Source organism: Zingiber officinale, chromosome 7A (genome assembly GCF_018446385.1).
Source record: "Zingiber officinale cultivar Zhangliang chromosome 7A, Zo_v1.1, whole genome shotgun sequence".
In the NCBI taxonomy this organism is placed as follows: Eukaryota; Viridiplantae; Streptophyta; class Magnoliopsida; order Zingiberales; family Zingiberaceae; genus Zingiber; species Zingiber officinale.
In genome coordinates, this window is record NC_055998.1 from 125342457 (window position 1) to 125366111 (window position 23655).

The window sequence follows — 23655 nt, forward strand, 5'->3', positions numbered from 1 at the left end:
AATAGGTAGCCTACTGTACTTAACTGCAAGCCGACCTGATATTTTATTTGCAGTTAGTATGTGTGCTAGATACCAAACTTGTGCTAAGGAATCCCATTTGACACAGGTTAAAAGAATTTTTAGATATCTTAAAGGAACAACAAATGTAGGAATCTGGTATCCTAGGACAAATAATTTTGAACTAATAGGGTATTCTGACTCAGATTATGCTGGATGCAAATTAGACCGCAAAAGCACAAGTGGTGGATGCCAATTATTAGGTGCATCACTTGTTAGCTGGTTTAGTAGAAAGCAACATTGTGTTGCTCTGTCTACAACTGAGTCAGAATACATAGCTATAGGCGAATGTGTTGCACAAATATTATGGATGATGCATACTCTAAAAGATTTCAACTTAAATATCACAAATGTAAAAGTATTAATTGACAATATAAGTTCAATTAACTTAACCAAGAATCCTGTGCATCATTCAAGAACCAAACATATTGAAATTAGACACCACTTCATCAGGGATCATGTTACTAAAGGCGATATTGAACTCAAGTACATTGAGTCCAAATCAAATTTAGCTGACATTTTTACAAAACCTCTCCCTGAAAGTGAATTTAGCAACTTACGACGAAAATTAGGGATGTGCTTAATAGACTAGGATCTTTCAAAAATACTTTCAAAAATGATTTTACCAAATTATAAGTCAAATTTATTTGTTTTCAAACTTTCCATTTTTAGATTTTCAAAAACAGTTTTTGCCTTAGACTAGTTTTGAATCCTTAGAAAGCATGTACCCATAGGACTAGTTTTTGAGCATCTCACCAACACCCTAGGTTTACCTTGCGTGTGTTTGACAAACATAGAAAGGGGTGAGATGCATAGGCCAACTGTCTGGACTTAAGATGCTTATTTCATCAACATAAGTCTGGACGTTAAATACAACTCAGATATTAATCAGATTAAAGTTAATCAGTCAAGTCAAAAAAAACTGACTGCTTGTAATCAACTTAATCTGACTAACCATGTGAAAGCTACTATCTTCTGATAGCTAGTTAGTACCTAATTGGTTAGACAGCTGGTTAAAGTTAAATATCAAGTTCAGGGGGAGAATTAACTCAAATTTTGTGTGTTTGAAAAATGCCTTTTAAAACCTAACCTATGTTTGAACATTGATTTACAAAATTTAAATTTAACAAAGTATTTAAAAAATGTGAAAGTTTAATCCCACCCAATTTTCAAACCTGATTTGAAAAATTAACTATTTCCAAATTTAGCCTTTATCAAATCAGCCTTAAAAATTAATTTTGGCAAAAATTTTATTTCTTGAAAAATTATTTAACTTTTGCTTTGTTTTGAAAATCGAAGTTGAAAATTTTTTGAAAAGTAGATGTTACTTAAACATAAAAAGTAAATTTGAAAAACCTATTTTGAAAATTTCCACACGCTTGAGAGTTAAACTTGATTAACCTTAAATTTATACTTTTCAAAACTCAACCTGTCTCCCCCAAGTCAACTTGACTATTTTTTTACTTGGTGTTAAAAAATTGCACTTTTATCTTTCAAATTTTGAACCAAACTTAGATATCTTTCAAAATTTGATTACCTGTTACAGTAACTCTTCACTATGATTATTTACCTTTGTTCATTTTTTTGATGAATGTCAAAGGGGGAGGAGGGTTAGGTGGTTAAGTTAGCTAAACCAATTTGAAAACACAAACTAACTTTAAAACCACACAAATGCATATTGTTTCTTGCATATGCTTTCACTAACTTAACCAGGTTGTCATTCCATCAAAAATGGGGAGATTGTTGGTGCGGCTAGCACTAACGATTTAACCTAGGTTTTGATGAATGACAAATAGGTTAAGTTAGTCTTGTTGTTGTCTGACACTTTGATCGAGTGTGCAGGAGAAGTCCAGCTAGGTCGACGGGCTGACCGGATAGCTGGCGAGAAGTCCAAGCGGGTCGACGGGCTGACCGGACGCTTGGCGAGAAGTCCAGCTAGGTCGACGGGCTGACCGGATAGCTGGCGAGAAGTCCAAGCGGGTCGACGGGCTGACCGGACGCTTGGCGAGAAGTCCAGACGGGTCGACGGGCTGACCGGACGTCTGGCAGGTAAGTGAGGTAAGTCACTGGAGGGGAGTGACTGTGAGGACGCGTTCCCGGGAAGGGGACATTAGGCGTCGATCCGGCTTAGATCCATTTCGGATGTCTAAGTCGAGATCGTGACTAGATTCCGGTCTCGGAAAGACGGAATCTAAGTCATACTCTTTTTATTTATCTGTTGAACTTTAACTGTGCTGACAATCTGTGTTACAGGATATACATTTGCCTCGGACTAACTTTGTTTTGTAGAAAAAAGGAGGTTTCTGGAACAAGGTGATCCGGGCGCCCGGAGGTCCGGGCGCCCGGAAGGGATCCGGGCGCCCGGAAGGCGAATTCTATCCAGCCGAGTCGTCGCCACGTGGAGCATCATGGTTTGTGCAGTTACGTCACATTCCAGGCGCCCGGAAGGGATCCAGGCGCCTGGAACAGCATATAAAAGAAGCCCCAGACAGGATCAATCAATCAAGCTGAGAATTCTTCTACTGCTGGTCTTGCTGCTCAACGTTCAGTGCGACGCCAACAAAGCTCCGACACTACGCTCCATTCTTTTCCCTTCTTGTCGGTATTTTGTTTTTAGTTTTCATTAGCATTCACTGTACGGTTCTTTTGTAATCATTATTTCGAATTGCTAGTGATTGCCCAACGAAAGTGGTCAAGGACCACGGGCCTTCGAGTAGGAGTCGTCACAGGCTCCGAACGAAGTAAAACAACTGTGTCTATTTTACTTTTTCGCTGCGCTTATACTCTTGTTTTTCGAATCGATATTCACCCCCCCCCTCTATCGAATCTAACGGTCCTACACAAACCTTTCCAAGAAACAACACTCTACTATCTTTAATAAAGATGGTTCTTCTCATTAGTTGATACCAAAGAGGTTGCAGTGTTGAGTGAGCGAGAAAACAAGTGTGTTCGGTCAGTGGAAAACCATACCTCCTGACTTGGATGATGCTCTTCTCACAAGATGCACAAGTTCATCTGTAGTATGCAATCCCCCTTGTTCATGAGCTTCAACAATTTGATTCTGAATAAATTGCCAATTGCTTTCTTCTCCATATTCACGTAGTACCTTTCCCACTTCCGCAGCAGACCAAGAATTCAATATCTCTTCAGCTGTCAAACTTGCCTGCATCAACACTCTTATTAAATGTTTCATTTGCTTGACAGAGCACTAGAAGAAAGATACTTTCTTTGGAGAACAAAATGGCTTAAACTAGAGATGATTAATCACCTTTAATCGTTGATATAGTTTTCCTACAGGCAAGTAGTAATTAGGCAAGCAACCTACTGAATAAATCACATTCATTCTACTTTACTGCAGGGGTGAAAAACTCACACTGCCTTATATCCTAATTCAATAATCAAAGTAAAATAGTTCATCTAAGAACTCTAACCTGAGGATTCATGCGCATATCCAAAGGTCCATCACCTTGCACACTAAATCCCCTTGTAGAGTCATCCACCTGTTAAATACTTTACCAACTTATTAGATTCAAAGTAAGTTCTTTTCGGCAATTCATCAAACATGAGAAGTGCAACTGAACAATAACCTGCATGGATGAGATTCCAAGGTCCATCAAGATGTCGTTCACCCCAACGTCAAGCAGGTTCTCATCGACGCTGCCAAGCACCGACTTGATGTACTTGAAGTTTCTGACATGAGTGTAAGCTTTCAACTTGCTGCCGCGCGAATCCATGGCCAAGAGCTTCTCTATCGGAGCCCGGGCCTGGTCATGGATTGAAGCATCCATATCCATTCCCACGAACAACTCCAACTCCGGATGGGCATCTACGATCTGCGGCAAAGAACGGCGCGAAGCGAATCAGGGATGATGGGAGTGCTAAGGAAAAAGGTCAGAACTTGAGCGAAGAGCTTGGGAGGGAGAAGGACGAACGGACAGCGGCAGAGTGCCCGGCGGCGCCGAGGGTACAGTCAACGAAGGAGAGGAGGCGGAGGGAACGGAATGCGTCGAGCACCTCGCCGAGCATGACGGGGACGTGGTCCCGGACGGGGTCTGCGTAGCGATGGTAGAGGTCGCGGTCGAACTTCGCCCCGGAGCGCAATTAGCAGCAAGAGAGATTAGCAAGACACGATTAGCAGCAAGAGAAATGGGGCGACCGTCCTTTTGCCGGTCATAGTGAAGGGAAGGAGGAGCGAGCGACCTCGGATGGGGATCTGAGAGATGAGATCCCCATCTCTCATATCAGCGAGGGGCTCCTCGTGGATGCGTGTGGCTTCCCGGTGGGAGCGGCCGGGAAGTGAGGGCGAGAAGTGGAAGGACTGCCCCCATCCCCACTCGTAGATGTCTGTGACGAGGTTGTAGAAGGTGTCGACAAAGGCAGGGACATTATCGTCGTCGGACGCGGCGGCAATGCCCTCCTTGGAGCGGAGAAAGAAGGACCAGAATTGCTTGTACTTGTCCTGCACCTTATCCCGCATGATCGATCCCATCTTAAGGTTCACTGTCCGCTTGCCTTTCACTTCCGCCGAGCCCATCACCCACACGAACCAGTAGACCGTGACAGCGCCGACGACCGCCGCCGTCCACATCGCCGACGACCGCCGTCGTCCACATCGCCATCGAGAAATCCATTGCTCGTCTTTCAAATAGTAACTCCTAAAAGGAGGATGCGGAGGATTAGGGTTTCGATTTATGGTGGGCGAGGAGAAGCCCAAAAGAAAGCGCGCTAAGAAAGTCTACCAGAATTTTGGTTCATAGACATCGGATTTTAAAAACCGCGGTTAAAATCGGTGTCTATTAATGAAAAAAGGCGCTCATAGACATCAGCTAAAAAAACCGATATCTATGAGCGAAAATCTGCGCTCATAGACACCGATTTTTGGAAAAACCGGTGTAAAATACTCAAAGACATCAGATTTTGCTTAAAACTGTTGTTGTTCCACCGATGTCAATGAGGGTTTTTCTTATAGTATAAGTTAAGTATAATTGTTCGATTAATTTATATTGTAGATAAGATGGTGTGTGGTGTCACACACAGAAGATCATGTTATCAATTCCTTATAAATTATAAGCAGTAGCTCACGACTGAGATGGAAAGGTACAAACCATTGGAATAGTCGTAGTGTAATTAGGTATTAGTTTATCATGACTGATAAATTACACTAGTACACTCTGAGTGTATTAAGCAGGACCATTTAAGGTAAGTTTTTTTATACTAACTTAATAAAAGAACAAGACCTTAGTTATTATGGAAGTGTATACTCTTAATCCTAATATAATAGCAAGCACATATATTTAGTATTTATTTCTTTGACTTATCAAAGGGTGAGATTTAGCTCGATAAATCAATAGGCCCGATAAGCTGGGAAATGATATTACTTATAGTGTGTGTTGTTTATTATAGAAGGAAATTATGTCCTAGTAATTTAGGTTGATAATGTCCCCAAGAGGAGCTCATAAGGATTATCATGTTAAACCCTGCAGGTGGACTTAGTCCGACACGACAATAAGGTTGAGTGGTACTACTCTTGGACTAAGATATTAATTAAAGTGAGTTGTCAGTAACTCAATTAATTAGTGGGCATTCGACATCTTAAAGACAGGAAGACTAACACACTCATAATAAGAAGGAGCCCAAAATATAATTTGGGATTGGTGCGGTAGTTCAATAATAATTCTTTAGTGGTATGAATTATTATTGATGAAATTAAGTTGGGTGTTCGGGGCGAACACGAGAAGCTTAATTTCATCGGGAGACCAAAACTAATTCCTCCTCTCGGTCCCTATCGTAGCCTCTTGTATATACAGAATTATACCCACCGCATACCCACTTCTTACCCACCCTTAGGTAGTCGGCCAAGCTAGCTTGGAGCCCAAGCTAGGACCGGCCAAAGCCAAGGGTGGAGCCAATTTAAGGTGGCCGGCCAAAGCTTTTATCCCAAGCTTAGGTGGTCGGCCACTAGAAAATAAAAGGGAATTTATTTAAAATCTTTTCTTATGTGGATATCATGGTTTTAAAAGAGAGAGTTTAAAATTTAAATCTTTCCTTTTATAGCTTTCTACAAAAGATTAAGTGAAAGATTTGATATATTTCCTTATTTGTGGTTAAAAGGAATATTTTAATTTTTGATAAAACTTTCCTTTTTTGTAACCATGTTCATGATTTAAAAAGAGAGTTTTAAAATTAAATATCTCCTTTTATAAGTTTCTACAAAAGATTAAGAAAAGATTTGATATCTTTCCTTATTTGTAGATTGAAAAGATGATTTTAATTTTAGAGAAAACTTTCCTTTTTGGAAATCATCCACATGTTTTAATAGAGAGATTTTAATTTATAAAATTTCCATTTATAACCAACCATGAAGGGAAAAGTTATTAGAGAAATTTTTATTTTAAAATTTTCGGAAACAAATTAGGAAGTTTTAATTTTGTGTTAAAACTTTCCTTGCTTGGAGCAATGAGGTGGCCGACCATGATATTTAGGAAAAGGAAATTGGTTTTAATCAATTAAAATTTTCTTTTTCATGTCAAAGGAAATAAGGAAGGTTTTATTTAAATTTTCCTTAATTTCCAAGACCAAGGATTATAAAAGAGGGGCTAAGGGTGCCTTCATGAGAAACAACTCTATTCTATTTTCTTCCCTCTCTTCCTTGGTGGTGGTCGGCCCTAGACCTTGCTCTTCTCCTCTTCTCTTCTTCTTTAGTGGTCGATTTCATCCCTCTCTTGGATCTCTTCTTGGTGGCCGGTTCTAGCTTGGAGAAGAAGGAGAGAAAGGAGGTTTTGTTTCTAGCATCCCTTGGAGCTTGGTGGTGATGGCCGAAACTCTTCATCTCAAGGAGGAGTGCTTGGCTGAAACTTGCAAGGAGGAAGAAGAAGGGTTTGGGTGGTTCTCATCTCGATAGATCGTTGCCCACACAACGTCCGAGATAAGAAGAGGAATACGGTAGAAGATCAAGAGGTTGTTGCTTATAAAGAAAGGTATAACTAGTAATTGTTTTCCGCATCATACTAGTTTTTCTTTGTATGAATTCCAAACATAAGAGGCATATAATTCTAGATTTCGAATTTATGATTCAAGTTTGTGTTTTTTTTTTGTTTTTCATATTTGTGATTCGATTGTTCCTTTTGGTTAAACCTAGGGTTATATAAGGAAATTAAATATTAGATTTCATTGAACGGCTTTGTCTAGGAAGTGGTGATTGCTCCCATATCCAAGAAGGCCTAGTGCCTCGCCATGTTTAACCTGGAAGCCGATTTGTGAAATTAATATTTAATTGAATTTATAACATAGGTGGATTTGGATCAATAATGTTAAGCATCGTTTGCGATCCAAGTCTAAACCATTAAGAACAGATAAGTTAAATTTGGAATCAATAATGTTAAGTTCCGTTTGTGATTCCGAATTTAATTTCTAAAGAACACAATAGGTTATTAGCATAGGTTCGACACTGTTGGTGCGGGAAGCATCCGACGATCGAACCTGAGTTTTGATAATGGCAAAGGATTCAAAGTTAAGGTTTGTGGTGATCTAACGTGTTGAATAAGTGTTTCAGGAAAGTCCTAGCTGCGGTTAGGCAAAGGGAAAATCCTAAGGGGTGGTAACCTTAGGTCATAGGGGGCGGTAACCCTAGGTGAGGGAAAACCCTAAGGGGAGGTAACCTTAGGTCCTAGGGGGCGGTAACCCTAGGTGGAGGAAAACCCTAAGGGGCGGTAACCTTAGGTCCTAGGGGGCGGTAACCCTAGGTGGAGAAAAACCCTAAGGGGTGGTTACCTTAGGTCCTAGGGGGTGGTAACCCTAGGCGAAAAGTCCAGTTGGTCTGGAGGACCGGACTGGCATCAGGTAAATCTCCTGAGTGGAGTAGGTGAGGACGCGTTCCTCGTAGAGGGAACAGTAGGCGTCGAGTCGACCTAGGGTTTCCGGTTGGGAATCCGAAGTCAGACTCGGACAGTCCGAAGACTGTCAGCTCTTTTTCACTTATGAATTATCAGATTCTAACATTGTCTTGCAGGGTATGAAATTGCTCGGACTAACCTTGTTTTGCAGGAGAAGCGGCTCCTGGGAAAAGGAGGTCCGGGCGCCCGGAACAGGTTCGGGCGCCCGGGACCAAACTTTATCCCCTGCGCGATTTCACCACGTGGAGCAACCTAGTTGGCTGGCCATGTCACACTCCAGGCGCCCGGAAAGGCCCCAGGCGCCCGGAAGGTCATATAAAAAGAGGGTCGAGGGAGCAGCTGAAAGGACAAGACATTCTAAACTTTCTTATGTGAAGTGCTGCCAACGAGACGACCTTGAAGTGCTACGACTTGACGTCGACAACCCGAAGCTCAGACTCTTCGATCTTTTGTTGTCGGTATTAGTTTACGTATTGCATTAATTGTAATTCAAATTGTAATCTTTCCAATATTATAGTTGTTGCCCACCGAAAGCGGTCAAGGACCGCGGGCCTTCGAGTAGGAGTCGTCATAGGCTCCGAACGAAGTAAAAAACATCTGCGTCTGTTGTGTTTGCTTTTACTTTCCGCTGCGTTTCTACTCTGTGTTTTAAAATCGTTAAAATAGCCACGAGTGCTATTCACCCCCCCCCCCCCTCTAGCGCTTTCGATCCATCAATTTGATTGTTGGGGTTGCAAGGTTGCAAACATAGTCCCACATTGAAAACACATGGAAAAGATCATGGGTTTATAAGAGAAAGATATCTCCATTGACATGAGGCCTTTTGGGTAGAGCCCAAGAGCAAAACCATGAGGGATGTAACGACCCGCCTTCTACTGACTAGGCTGTAAGGCGAATCGCTACAATACTGCTGTACTGACTGTGCGGAAAACTGAGCTAATTTAAAATTTGCTAAACTAATTACTGTGAAGTCTTAACTTGACGTTCTAAGAGTACCTAAGTGTTGTACACATGCTAGGAGAGACAATCTATGCCTCTTGGATGTCCTGCTAGCTGTAATCAGACATTTCAACCGATCCGTGAGTCGATTGAGCCATCGGAACGATTCATAGATCGTTCCAGCTGATACTGTCACGGAGGCACCCTCTGGACCAGTCGGAAGACCGATCAGTGAGCCTCCGTGCTTCTGCTGCGTTCTGTACGCAACTGGATCGGTCTACCGACCGATCCAGATGGTCCCTGATCGGTCAAGGAGACCTATCGGTGGCCATCGTTCGCGACCCAGCAATTCTTGTACGCCGCTGGACGTAGCTGGATCGGTCTACTGACCGATCCAGGAGTACCCTGATCGGTCGGTAGACCGATCAGTGCACTTCCTATGTTTCTGTTCGCATCTGGATCGGTCGGCTGACCGATCCATAACCCTTATCAACTCTCTGTTCGTGCCTGGGTCGGTCGACTGACCGATCCAGTGGCACCAACCCATTTCTGATCGGTCGGCTGACCGATCAGGGTTTCTGATTTCGAACCTGACATTCTGAATTCAGAAACTGGGTCATGCCAACTCCACATATAGACTATCTAATGCCTAATAAACATTCTAACCACTTGCAGTTAACATTCCAACACGGTTATTGACATTTTAAAACATTCTTTCATAGTTCAAAGCGTTCCAAATCTAAATTGCATGAAAATGAAAATATCAAAACTAATAAGCTGAAAGTGCTGAACGTAAATGCTAGCGAGTTCTAATGCATAAATAAAGCTTGTTAGATCCCTGAGATCTTTCATTCCAGTTCCACACACACATCCTCATCTGCATTGACCTCCAGCCTCCACTACTAGTCAATTTTCCTTTTTCCTGTATCTGCAGTATAAGGAGAATAGTATCTGTAAGCTTTAAGCTTAGTAAGAAACCATCTACCTCACTAAAACATGCAACGATGCGATTATGTTTTTAAATCATGCTATTTGAAACATACTGAATATGCAAGCATGGCATGGCATAGTATCATACAAAGCATAAACTGGAACTGAAACATAGCATAGCATATAACTGAACATGAAACTGAACTAATCATGCATATCTCTAAATCTGTACGTGAACTCAACTCATGTAAACCGAACCTGAACTGAACTGAAAGCTAAATTTAGTGTTCTCATCACTGGTTTCAAATTTGAAAACTATACATATAATAGATGAAAATACTAAACATGCTGCTGGGGCCCTGGCATCTGTGCATCCCTACAAGACCCGGGATTGCAAGTTCCGAATCCAGCGAGGTTACTAGGTTATCTGAACCTAGGGACGACTATTGGAGTCCAGCCCATGGATATCTGATCCAAATAAAAGTAAAATACTGAATACTGTTTTATTTTACTTGCTGTTCTAGGTTATCTGAACCTAGAGCTAGGTTATCTGAACCTAGAGGCTACTGTGGGAGCCCACCCAATGGATATCTGATCCATATAGCTGTAATAACTGATAATAAACTGAGTAAAATGTTTCTAATACGTTTTACATGCTGTTAGGACGCCTACTGGTGCATCCTTCTGAACTAGGCATTCTACCGAATGCTTGGTGTGCACTTAGAGCACACCCTATAACTGAAAACTGTAAAACTACTAAACTAACGCCAAAACTAACAAGCGAGAGCAATTATACTGCAGGTGAGGGGTTTCTTACCTCGTGTGCAAAGATTCTTACAAATCTAAGCGTTAGGTTTCCGGAGACGAAGACCTTCTCGACGAGCTGCTTGCGTCTACGCGTTCCTCTCGCGGAGGGGAACGTCCTTGTATCGAAGATCTTGCTTGCCGGAAGGTGCTCTCGTGACCCTTAGGGAAGGAACCCTAGGTTCCTTTTTGCTTGTGCTTGGGGGCGCCGAGAGAAGGGAGGAACCGAGAGGAAGAGAGGCGTGAGGGCTTCGGTGGAGAGGGATTTTGCCGAACCAAACTTCTCAAATAAACCAAACCCTCTTTAAGTTTTTAATTTATATTAAGTGGTTTAATGAACCCAACTCTAATATAAATATATTTGGTTCTCCTTTCTTTCAGCACGGCCCTGCTGGGTACACCGGTTACTAAACTTATCCGTAAACCATAGGTCTCGGGTTCGATTCTCGCCTAAGCTATTTTACGGTTCCAATTATTTTTGCTACTTCCGCTACTCGGAAAATTTCGAAAAAATATCTAAAAATTCCAGAAAAATCATAGAATAATTCTAAAATAAATTCGGGAATTTTTCGGGCTTTACAAGGGATTAGGCCCAAAGTGGACAATATCATGCAATTGTGGAGATATCTAAATTCTTTTCGATCCTACAATTGGTATCAGAGCCTGGACTGCCAGAAGGTTTAACCACCGACTGTGCACAAGAGCTATGGTCAGATTGAACCATGTGAGTACAATATTGACCTTGAACAAAGAAAGTGGGGGCTCCTATGTTCGGATCAAGAGGACCAGACACCAGGCAGGAAGTCCTAGTTGCGGCTAGGCAAGGAAGTCCTAGTAGGTCGAGTGGACCGAGCGGCAAGAAGTCCTAGTTGCGGCTAGGCAAGGAAGTCCTAGTAGGTCATGTAGACCGAGGGGCAGGAAGTCCTAGTTGCGGCTAGGCAAGGAAGTCCTAGTAGGTCGGGTAGACCGAGGGGCAGGAAGACCTGGTGGGTCGAGGATCGGACGTGGAAAGCCCGTGGTCCTTTGTTTGAGGGGGGGGGGGGGATTGTTGGAGTTGCAAGGTTGCAAACATAGTCCCACATTGAAAACACATGGAAAAGATCATGGGTTTATAAGAGAAAGATATCTCCATTGACATGAGGCCTTTTGGGTATAGCCCAAGAGCAAAATCATGAGGGCTTAGGCCCAAAGTGGACAATATCATGCTATTGTGGAGATATCTAAATTCTTTTCAATCCTACAGACACTTGTACAAAATTTTTGTACAGTGGAACTGGTACGATCTTCCTAGGACTAACCAACAATTGGTATCAGAGCTAGGGTTTGCCTCTGTGTGTTTGGTTTTCAGTTTAATTATGCACATGTCATACATAATTTAGGCAGGATAATAGTAGGATATGCTAACTCTGTGGTTGCAGGCTCCAACTATTATGACTTATGGTTATTGTGTGTGATTGGACCCTTGGACATGTCAAGGGCATTTTATTGTGTGTGCATAATTGTATTTAACTAATACAGCAGGAGCTATATTAGCCCTAGGATTTTACATTTATGTACGATCTAGACTTGATGTACATTCCCTTGTGGAATATAGGATCGATATATGTAAAATTCTATTTTTGTCCCGGATCGTATCCTTGAGAGGCGTGGTTCTATTGGAGGACCAAAGGCGCAGCGGAAAAGGAATCTCGATGGACCTGGCGGCATGAACCCTAGGGTTGGCAGCACGCGAAGGATAGTGATGGAAAAGGCCATAATAGTTGGAAAATTAATTTCCATATTTATTGCTTTTATTTACTGTGATGTATGTAATGTGTGCTTGCTATGTTAAAATTCCTCACCTTAAATAACTAAGTGGGAGAGGGATTAGTAAATAAATTCCACGGTCTCCATTACTGGTTTGTAAGTGATGCGACAAACTTGTGTATTGGCTCTGAGTGCCTCCCTCCCCATCGGATGAGTTTGTTTGCAGATCACTAGATCAAACTTTCTTTATGGATGGTTATAGGAAATTGATTAGGAGCGTGTGATCTTCCCCATCAGAAGGGGCACAATTTTATTTAATGGACTAAGTATCAAGTAATGGTATACACTTAGGCACATTTAATAGTATCCTTCCCATCGGAGTCACTGCTATTATTTGTGTGACCGAAGGAAAATCAACTATTAATTTGTCATAAAGAAAGGTTGACAAGATAATAAAATTAAAACCCCCTCTTACAAATGTATGATTTTTGTATACGCCCACACTATCGTGGCATACAAAATTCACAGTATTTGAGGTAATTTTATTTGTCAGGTTGACAAGATAATAAAATTAATGGGTAAAACCCTTCTTACAAATGTTTGGATTTGTATACGTCCACACTATCCTGGCATACAAAATTCACGGTGTTTGAGGTAATTTTATTTGTCATAAAGAGAGATTGACAAGATAATTATTGGGTAAAACCCTCCTCTTACAAATGTTTGAATTTGTATACGTCCACACTATCATAGCATGCAAAATTCACGGTGTTTGAGGTGTTGGTGAATTTAAATGATATTGTTTTGAGGAATCAATATTATTTTAAATTCAAAGTTTTGACCAAATATTTGATCAAAGAAAGACCAACTATTAATTTTATTTGTCATAAAGTTAGGTTGACAAGACAATAAAATTAATTGATAAATCACTAGGATTTTGAGGTGTTGGTCTTGACCAAATATTTTTGGGATTCTTAGGATTTCAAATGTTTGTCAATCCCCTAGCTGTTATACTATAGAATAGACTTAGTAGTCTCAATAATGATTGGAAATAAGACTTGGACATTAAGATGGACTGTTCTCTCAAAACTAAGAACAATATAGGTGTATTTTATTCATTAGTTGTTGAAACATGTTTAGTGGTGTTATCTACTGGTACCTGGTGTGTAGATACGAGGAGCCACTAATCATGTCTACAATTCATTGCAGGGTTCCAGGAAACTCAACAACTATATGAAAGAGAAATCACCGTCTACATGGGTACTACTGCAAACATAGCAGTTGTTGCTGTGGGAGATGTTTATTCTCTGATAGGAATAAAATATGGATTTTGAGAAATTATATTTACGTACCAAGTTTAGAAAAAACTAGATTTCAATCTCTAAACTATTCAAAGAACTTGATATTCTGTCTCTTTTGATAACAAAGTTGTTATCAAGAAAAAGAGGAAAGTTATCTGTTCTGGTACGTTGGTTGGCAATTTATATAAATCCAATAAATTCCACGATGCAACAAATGGAAATTAATAACACATCTTCTAACTCTAATAAGAGAAAGCAACCTTCGGAAATGAACCAATCATATCTTTGGCATCTAAGGCTAGGTCATATTAACTTGAGTATGATTCAAAGGATAATAGCCGATGAACTTTTGGGTTCATTGGTGGTGGAAAACTTTCCAACCTGTGAGTCTTGCTTGGAAGGAAAAATGACCGAGAGACCTTTTAAGTCCAAGGGGTATAGAGCCAAAGACATGTTGGAATTGATTCATTCTGATTTATGAGGACCTATGACTATCCAGGTAAGAGGTGATTTTGAATATTTCGTGTCTTTTATAGACGACTATTCGAGATACGGGTACATTTACTTGATGCGCTGCAAGACTAAGTACTTTGATAAGTTCAAAGAGTATAAAGTTGATGTGGAGAAACATTAAGGTAAAAGTATCAATACACTACGGTAAGTTCGTAGTGGCAAGTACCTCTTAGGAGAGTTTAGGAGTCACTTATTAGAAGTCGGGATTCAATCCTAATTGACTACACCTGGTACACCCTAACAGAATGGTGTAGTAGATCGAAGGAATAGGACTCTTATGGAAATAGTTAGATCAATGATGAGTTATTCAGAATTACCAAATTCGTTTTGAGGATATACTCTGGAAATGGAATTGAATATAGTACCTTCTAAAGTCAGAACCCTCTACTCCCATAGAATTGTAGAATGGGCGTAAGCCTAGTCTAAAGCATATTTGGATTTGGGGTAGTCCAGCACATGTGCTGAAGGGAGACACTGATAAGTTGGACAAGAGTTCACTTGTTTGTGAGTTATCCTAGAGAAATGAAAGGAGGTTTATAGTCCTTAATCAGAAGGTCATTGTAAGCACCAATGCCCAAATTTTTAGAAGAGGACTATGTAATGAACCACAAGCCCATAAGTAAATTTGTTCTTAAGGAAATAATAAAGGACACGTCTAATCTAGTACCAACTGTACAGGATGAAATATCACAAGAAACTGCAACACATATCACAAATGATACATAATTATAGACAGTGCCTCGTCGTAGTGGGAGGGTTGTTAGGCAACCTGAAAAATTCATGTTTTGGGAGAGTCTTTGTACTTAATCCCTGGTAAACATGAACCTGATCCCCGGACATTTGACGAAACGCTCTAAGATAAAGATGAGGCATATTGGCAAAGAGCAATAAATACACAATTAGAATATATGTATTCTAATAAAGTTTGGGAGCTTGTAGAATCACCAAATGGTGTAAAAGCCATTTGGTCTACAATAGAAAAAAAAGGACAGATGGGAAGGTGAAAACTTTCAAAGCAAAGCTTGTTGGAAAAGGGTATCGATTATGTGGAAACCTTTTTCACCGGTAGTCATGCTTAAGTCTATCCGGATACTCTTATCTATTGTTGCTCATATGGATTATGAGATTTGGCAAATGGATGTCAAGACAGCTTTCCTTACTGGAAATCTTGAAAAAAGCATCCATATAAAGCAACCAGAGGGGTTCATTGCAAAAGGCAAAGAGCATCTAGTATGTAAGCTCAATCGGACTATTTATGGACTGAAGAAAAGTTTCAAGGTCTTGGAACATCCGATTTAATGAAGTAATCTAGACCTATGGATTTATTCAGTGTCCGGATGAGTCTTGTGTATACAAGAAGTGTGATGGAAATGTGGTGGTATTTCTTGTACTATACGTAGATGACATATTTGGTAGTTGGAAACAATATCAAAGTGTTGTCGGAAGTAAGGGTATGGTTGTCCAAACAATTCGATATGAAGGACTTGGGAGAATGCACATATTCTTGGGATCAAAGTAATAAGGGATCACAAGAAAAGAATATTATGCTTATCCCAAGCTTCATATATCGATATGATCCTAGCTCGTTTTAGCATGCAAGACTCCAAGAAAGGTTTTCTACCTTTTAGACATAGAGTAACTTTATCTAAAGAGATGTCTCTGAAGACATCAAAGGAGATAGAAGACATGAAGACAGTTCCTTATGCTTCAGCTATCGAAAGTCTAATGTATGCTATGCACGAGACCAGATATCTGCTTTACCGTGGGTATGGTTAGCAGATATCAAAAGTAACCCTGGACAGGGACATTGGACTGCTGTTAAGCATATATTAAAGTACCTGAGAATGACTAGAGATTATATGTTGGTTTATCAAGCAGATAATTTGCTCCCTGAAGGTTACACGGATTTTGACTTCCAATCAGATAGGGACAATAGTAAGTCGACCTCGGGATTTTGTGTTTACTTTAGGAAGTGAAGCTATAACAATGGAAGAGTGTTAAGCATAGGTGCTTTTCAGATTCCACCATAGAAGCTGAATGGCTCAGAAACTTCATGATGGACTTAGACATGATTTCTGGTTTGCCCAAAAATTATTACAATTTATTGTAATAATAGTGGCGCAGTAGCAAACTCGAAGAAATCATAAGTCCATAAGGCAAGTAAATACACTAGAGCGCAAGTACTACCCAATACGAAAAATCGTATAACGAGGAGAAGTTGTTGCTACTTAGATTGCATCAGGTGATAACCTGGGAGATCCTTTCACTAAGGCCCTTAAGGCAAGCGCTTTTGATGGGCATGTTGAAGGGATGAGAATCAGATGTATGGCAGGATATATGGCAGCATAGTCTTTTAGTATAAGTGAGAGATTATTGGAATGTATACTAAAAGCCTAGATTTTTATATAAACATTTACTTAGAAATAAGAATCATATTGGTCAAATATCTACATTTATAAGTTAAGTGTAGTTGTTTGATTAATTTATATTGAAGATAACATGGCGTGTGGTGTCACACACAGAAGATCATGTTATCAATTCCTTATAAATTATAAACAGTAGCTCACGACTGAGATGGAAAGGAATAAACCATTGGAATAGATGTAGTGTAATTAGGTATTAGTTTATCTTGACTGATAAATTACACTGGTACACTCTGAGTGTATTGAGCAGGACCATTTAAGGTAAGTTCTTTTTATACTGACTTAATAAAAGAACAAGACCTTAGTTATTATGGAAGTGTATGCTCTTAATCCTAATATAATAACAAGCACATATATTTAGTATTTATTTCTTTGACTTATCAAAGGGTGAGATTTAGCTCGATAAATTAATAGGCCCGATAAGTTGGGAAATGATATTACTTATAGTATGTGTTGTTGATTATAGAAGGAAATTGTGTCCTAGTAATCTAGGTTGATAATGTCCCCAAGAGGAGCTCATAAGGATTGTCATGTTAAACCCTGCAGGTGGACTTAGTCCGACACGACACTAAGGTTGAGTGGTACTACTCTTGGACTAAGATATTAATTAAAGTGAGTTGTCAGTAACTCAATTAATTAGTGGACATTCTACATCTTAAACACAGGGAGACTAACACACTCATAATAAGAAGGAGCCCAAAATATAATTTGGGATTGGTGCGGTAGTTCAATAATAATTCTTTAGTGGTATGAATTATTATTGATGAAATTAAGTTGGGTGTTCGGGGCGAACACGGGAAGTTTAATTTCATCGGGAGACCAAAATCAATTCCTCCTCTCGGTCCCTATCGTACCCTCTTGTATATAGAGAATTATACCCACCGCATACCCACTTCTTACCCACCCTTAGGTGGTCGGCCAAGCTAGCTTGGAGCCCAAGCTAGGGCCGGCAAAAGCCAAGGGTGGAGCCAATTTAAGGTGGCCGGCCAAAGCTTGGATCCCAAGCTTAGGTGGTCGACCACTAGAAAATAAAAGGGATTTTATTTAAAATCTTTTCTTATGTGGATATCATGGTTTTAAAAGAGAGAGTTTAAAATTTAAATCTTTCCTTTTATAGCTTTCTACAAAAGATTAAGTGAAAGATTTGATATCTTTCCTTATTTGTGGTTAAAAGGAATATTTTAATTTTTGATAAAACTTTCCTTTTTGTAATCATGTTCATGATTTAAAAAGAGAGTTTTAAAATTAAATATCTCCTTTTATAAGTTTCTACAAAAGATTAAGAAAAGATTTGATATCTTTCCTTATTTGTAGATTGAAAAGATGATTTTAATTTTAGAGAAAACTTTCCTTTTTGGAAATCATCCACATGTTTTAATAGAGAGATTTTAATTTATAAAATTTCCTTTAATAACCAACCATGAAGGGAAAAGTTATTAGAGAAATTTTTATTTTAAAATTTCCGGAAACAAATTAGGAAGTTTTAATTTTGTGTTAAAACTTTCCTTGCTTGGAGCAATGAGGTGGTCGACCATGATATTTAGGAAAAGGAAATTGGTTTTAATCAATTAAAATTTTCTTTTTCATGGAAAAGGAAATAAGGAAGGTTTTATTTAAATTTTCCTTAATTTCCAAGACCAAGGATTATAAAAGAGGGGGTAGGGGTGCCTTCATGAGAGACAACTCTATTCTATTTTCTTCCCTCTTTTCCTTGGTGGTGGTCGGCCCTAGATCTTGCTCTTCTCCTCTTCTCTTCTTCTTTAGTGGTCGATTTCATCCCTCTCTTGGATCTCTTGTTGGTGGCCGGTTCTAGCTTGGAGAAGAAGGAGAGAAAGGAGGTTTTGTTTCTAGCATCCCTTGGAGCTTGGTGGTGGTGGCCGAAACTCTTCATCTCAAGGAGGAGTGCTTGGCTGAAACTTACAAGGAGGAAGAAAAAGGGTTTGGGTGGTTCTCATCTCGGTAGATCATTGCTCACACAACGTCCGAGATAAGAAGAGGAATACGGTAGAAGATCAAGAGGTTGTTGCTTATAAAGAAAGGTATAACTAGTAATTATTTTCCGCATCATACTAATTTTTCTTTGTATGAATTCCAAACACAAGAGGCATATAATTCTAGGTTTCGAATTTGTGATTCGAGTTTGTGTTTTTTTTTTTTCGAATTTGTGATTCGATTGTTCCTTTTCGTTAAACCTAGGATTATATAAGGAAATTAAATATTAGATTTCATTGAAAGGCTTTGTCTAGGAAGTGGTGGTTGCTCCCATATCCAAGAAGGCCTAGTGCCTTTCCTTGTTTAACTTGAAAGTCGATTTGTGAAATTAATATTTAATTAAATTTATAACATAGGTGGATTTGAATCAATAATGTTAAGCATCGTTTGCGATCCAAGTCTAAACCATTAAGAACAGATAAGTTAAATTTAGAATCAATAATGTTAAGTTCTGTTTATGATTCTGAATTTAATTTCTAAAGAACATAATAGGTTATTAGGATAGGTTTGACACTTGTACAAAAATTTTTTACAGTGGAATCGGTATGATCTTCCTAGGACTAACCAACATGGAGTCCTTGGGAAGACGTTGAGTGCATAATAGATGGAATCTCGGTTTGATACCGATTCGTCGAGATTTGTCAGTTGCATTATCAGCTCCTTGATTCTCGCTTGGAGTTGCGCTACCTTCTTGCCGGTGTTCATCCGGAGATTCGTCAGCTGAGTCCGGAGGATGTCACGCCTCGCTAGCTTTGCTTCTGAGGTGCCTTCGTGGAGCTCCAGGAATTTATCCCAAAGGTCTTTGGCAGAGTCGTAGCTTCCGATCCGACTTATCTCCTGGGGCGGCAGAACACTGAACAGGTGAAATTTTTCCTTTCCGTTGGTCACGAAATCGGCCTGCTCCTTCTTCGTCCAGTTGCATTCTTCTTTGTCTTTTGGCGCTGTATATCCATATTTCATTATTAAAAGAATATCGAATTCGGTCTTAAAAATACCTCTATTTTGCGTTTCCATGTAGCGAAGTCTCCGTCGAACTTCGAGGGATGAATGTTACCTCCAGCCATCGTCTTAATCTTTGTGCTTCAGTTGGCGGTTAGTCCTTCTGAGGTCGTCGGGCTCTTATACCACTTGTTGGTGCAGCGGGGTCGGTAAGAGGGGGGGTGAATTGCTTGAAAAATTAAAGTATACCCTCCTAAAGACTTTCAACTCAAAAATGCAACACTAATAAAATAAAAAGCAGAAATAAAAGAGGAGACAAAATTTTAACTTGGTTACAACCAAGACGGTTGTTAATCCAAGATGGTTGAACAGCTCTACTAGAATATCTCCTTCACTGTAGGAGGAGAAGTCTTTTTACACACTTAGAATGCTCAGAGGTTGCTAGGAATGATTACAAAGTTGATTGCTTAAATGAATTATGATTTCCTAGCTCCAGGGGCCTTTAAATAGCTCCTAGAAATTCTATCTCGAATGTCCAAGGCGCCTCCAACAAAGGTTCAAGGCGCCTCCAACCAAGTCAAGCGGATAAAACTCTATCCGCACTCAAACGGTCGAGTTGACCAGCTTGGAGGCGCCTCAAGTAGTGTTGAAGGCACCTTCAACACTTGTTGGAGGCGCCTTGAGCAGTAAGGTCAGCTCACTTCGTCTTCTTTTCTTCTTCCGAACCTCCTATCGCTTGGGTGATTTCGGCCAACCAAAATAAGGCTCACCCGAACTCAATTCTCGACCTTCTCCTCGAGCAGTCTTCCATCCCGGCTTTACGTCCCTCGAACGTCGCACACGTTATTCTCATCCACCAGTGTACTCTTCCGTAGCTCTCTCATCCTTCGGACGCACCGAGCCCGTCGACTCCCTTCCCATGACATCCTTCTCGCTAAATGCGTCTTCCGCTCAACTTCCGCTCGACTTCCTGCGCTCCTAAGCTCCTGCACACTTAGACACAGTGATCAAAAACAAACAGGACCTAACTAATTTAGTTGATCACATCAAAATAACCACGGGGTCCAACAGATATTACCCCTACAAATATTTAAGTTCATGTATATCAACTTGGTAAAAAATTATTTGAAATTATTTTTTAAAGATGCAGTGTCTTTGCTTCGCTTTTAAACATTGCAGCAACTAATTCGCAGCAAACTGTCCTTGACACAGTTGCTACAACTTGTAGTAGCTAACTTGGAATGGTGGTCATAGAAGTAAGAAGGGATTTATGCTATGACATGCAAGGCTGACACCTACTACAACCGCCTGCAACCACTTGGGCTTTCCTTTGTTGCAATAAGTTGAGCAGCTACATGGAGAGTTAGCTGCTACAACGTGTAGCAGTTGATATGTTGACTATTAACTACTACACCTTATAGCAGCTAATTATCCATGTAGTTGCTACAACTTGTAGCAGTTAACTTGGTAAGTCATTTTTTTAGCAGCTATATTTTCTAGTAGATATTAACCCTATAAATCTTTTTGTAGCTGTATATCAACTTGCTAAAAAATTATTTAAAATTATTTATGCTGCCGCTGCGCCTTTGCTTTGCTGCTACATGTTGTAGCAGCTACTTCGACTAATAACTGCTACAACTTGTAGCAACTGACTTGGTAAGTCATTTTTTTAGCAGCTATATTTTCTAGCAGATATTAACCCTAAAAATCTATTTATAGCTGTATATCAACTTGTTAAAAAATTATTTAAAATTATTTATGCTGTTGTCGTGCCTTTGCTTTGCTGCTACACGTTGTAGCAGCTACTTCGACTAATAACTGCTATATCTTGTAGCAACTACCTATCCATGTAGCTGCTACAACTTGTAGCAGCTAACTTGGTAAGTCATTTTTTTAGCAGCTATATTTTCAAGCATATATTAACCCTAAAAATCTTTTTTGTAGTTGTATATCAACTTGCTAAAAAATTATTTATGCTGCTGTTGCACCTTTGCTTTGCTGCTATACGTTGTAGCAGTCACTTCGACTAATAACTACTACACCTTGTAACAGTTACTTATCCATGTAGCTTCTAGAAGTTGTAGCAGCTAACTTGGTAAGTCATTTTTTTAGCAGCTATATTTTCTAGCAGATATTAACCCTACAAATCTTTTTGTAGCTGTATATCAACTTGCTAAAAAATTATTTAAAATTATTTATGCTACTGTCGCGCCTTTGCTTTGCTGCTACACGTTATAGCAGCTACTTTGACGAATAACTGCTATACCTTGTAGCAGCTACCTATCCATGTAGCTGCTACAACTTGTAGCAGCTAACTTAGTAAGTCGTTTTTTAGCAGCTATATTTTCTAGCAGATATTAACTCTAAAAATCTTTTTGTAGTTGTATATCAACTTGCTAAAAAATTATTTAAAATTATTTATGCTGATTTTGCGCCTTTGCTTTGCTGTTATACGTTGTAGTAGCTACTCTGACTAATAACTGCTACACCTTGTAGTAGTTACCTATCCATATAGTTGTTACAACTTGTAGCAGCTAACTTGGAATATTAGCTGCTACAACGATGTAACAGCTCTTTCGTCATTTACGCTCCAACAAGAGGTTACTCTGCATTTTCAACCAATAATAGATTATACAATCTCAGTTTTTTATTTAGATCAATTAAATGAGGTTCTACACGTTGTAGAAGCAACTGTAGCACGTTGAAGCAGCTAGTCGTCAGAAGCCTACACGTTGTAGCAACTAATGGTCCAAATAACCTTTTCTTACCAATTACCTTTTTGCAAATATATATACTGTGCAATTACATTTTTACCCTCATCGACCAAATTTTTAACCCCTAAATTCACAGTGTGACAAATATTTTGAAGGAATATCATTGATAGTTGATCGGTGCCCCCCGGTGTCATCATCAATCAACCTCACCGCGACAACTTGTTTCTCATTCAAAGCTTCGCCTCCATCGTAAGTATTGTGTTAGGGTTTCTCATCCAAAGATTCGCCTTCATTTATAGTTTGAATTTTTAGGGTTTTGATTCATCTCCTAGCTGTTACAATGGGGTTTAATGTTTTTAGGTCTTTAATGATGGTGGGTTTACTTTAAGTGAATCAAGGGTTTTAAAAAATGTTTATCTTTGCTGTCGCAACTACTGTCGCTTAGCTGCTACAATATAGTTAAACCCTAATGATTGATACATCGTGATTAAACCCTACAGTCTCGATTGACTTCTCATTATTTAGCAGCTACTTGACCCTAACTGCTACAACGTGATCAATATCTATGTTGTATCATCTACTAATCATGTTGTACTACCTAGGAGAAATTATAGACAATGTAATGTATCTAATTATGGTATAAAAATGACAGTGCTATGTATTTGGTTGACAGAATTAAATTGCGAGACAAAGAACTTCCGCTTCCCGTGCATATCGTAAGAAATTAAGTGCACTAGAAAAGTAATTACCCTCACTTCAAGGGTTTTATATCATCACTACACATAAACGATCGGCAGATGGAGATGATCAATGGAAGCCCAATTGCTTGGGCAGTAGCCATTCCTGAAATTGTAAATATTCGAAGCCTTATATAAAATATGTTTGACAATTGGGGCGTTCAAGCCAGATGCTTCATCTTTCATAATAAGGAGATTAGCTTCATTAGGAAAGATGTTTCATTGATTCTTGGACTCCCAGAACAAGACGATGAAGTTAATTTACAACAGCATGCAGCCACCACTCCACTATTTCTTCAACACTTCAATAATGTGGAGTGTACACAGAAGGAACTAGACAACAATATGATCAACCTCAGCAAACAATCTCCTTCTGTTGAATCTGATACTCTCTTTTGCCAATTTTTAATATTGTATTTCTTTCTTTCTATTTTATTTACTACTACTAGCAGTATATCTAGATTACTAGTACAATCATTAATAGATTGTGTAGATGATTTTGCTAATTTAGGTAGGTATAATTGGTTTAAGGCTGTATATGACTATATGAGCCCACAACTGGGGCCCATTGGTCTGATGCTTTCACAGAGGTCGAAACTAGAGGGCCTTGCGGGAAATCAAGCTCTCATGCTCAAAGGGTTCACACATCTCCTAACTGTAAGTGCTTA

At 39.5% G+C, this 23655-nt stretch overlaps 1 protein-coding gene across 1 annotated transcript; it reads right to left on the reverse strand.

The window, feature by feature from the left end:
• Nucleotides 1–3010: 3010 nt before the first annotated feature.
• Nucleotides 3011–4645, reverse strand: LOC121999702 (ribosomal RNA small subunit methyltransferase H-like). The gene is made up of 5 exons (XM_042554346.1): nucleotides 4258–4645; nucleotides 3994–4160; nucleotides 3645–3890; nucleotides 3489–3557; nucleotides 3011–3220 (listed from the first exon to the last, which is right to left on the reverse strand). The coding sequence occupies exons 1-5, from the start codon at nucleotides 4643–4645 to the stop codon at nucleotides 3011–3013; spliced, it is 1080 nt and encodes a 359-aa protein (XP_042410280.1).
• Nucleotides 4646–23655: the final 19010 nt, after the last annotated feature.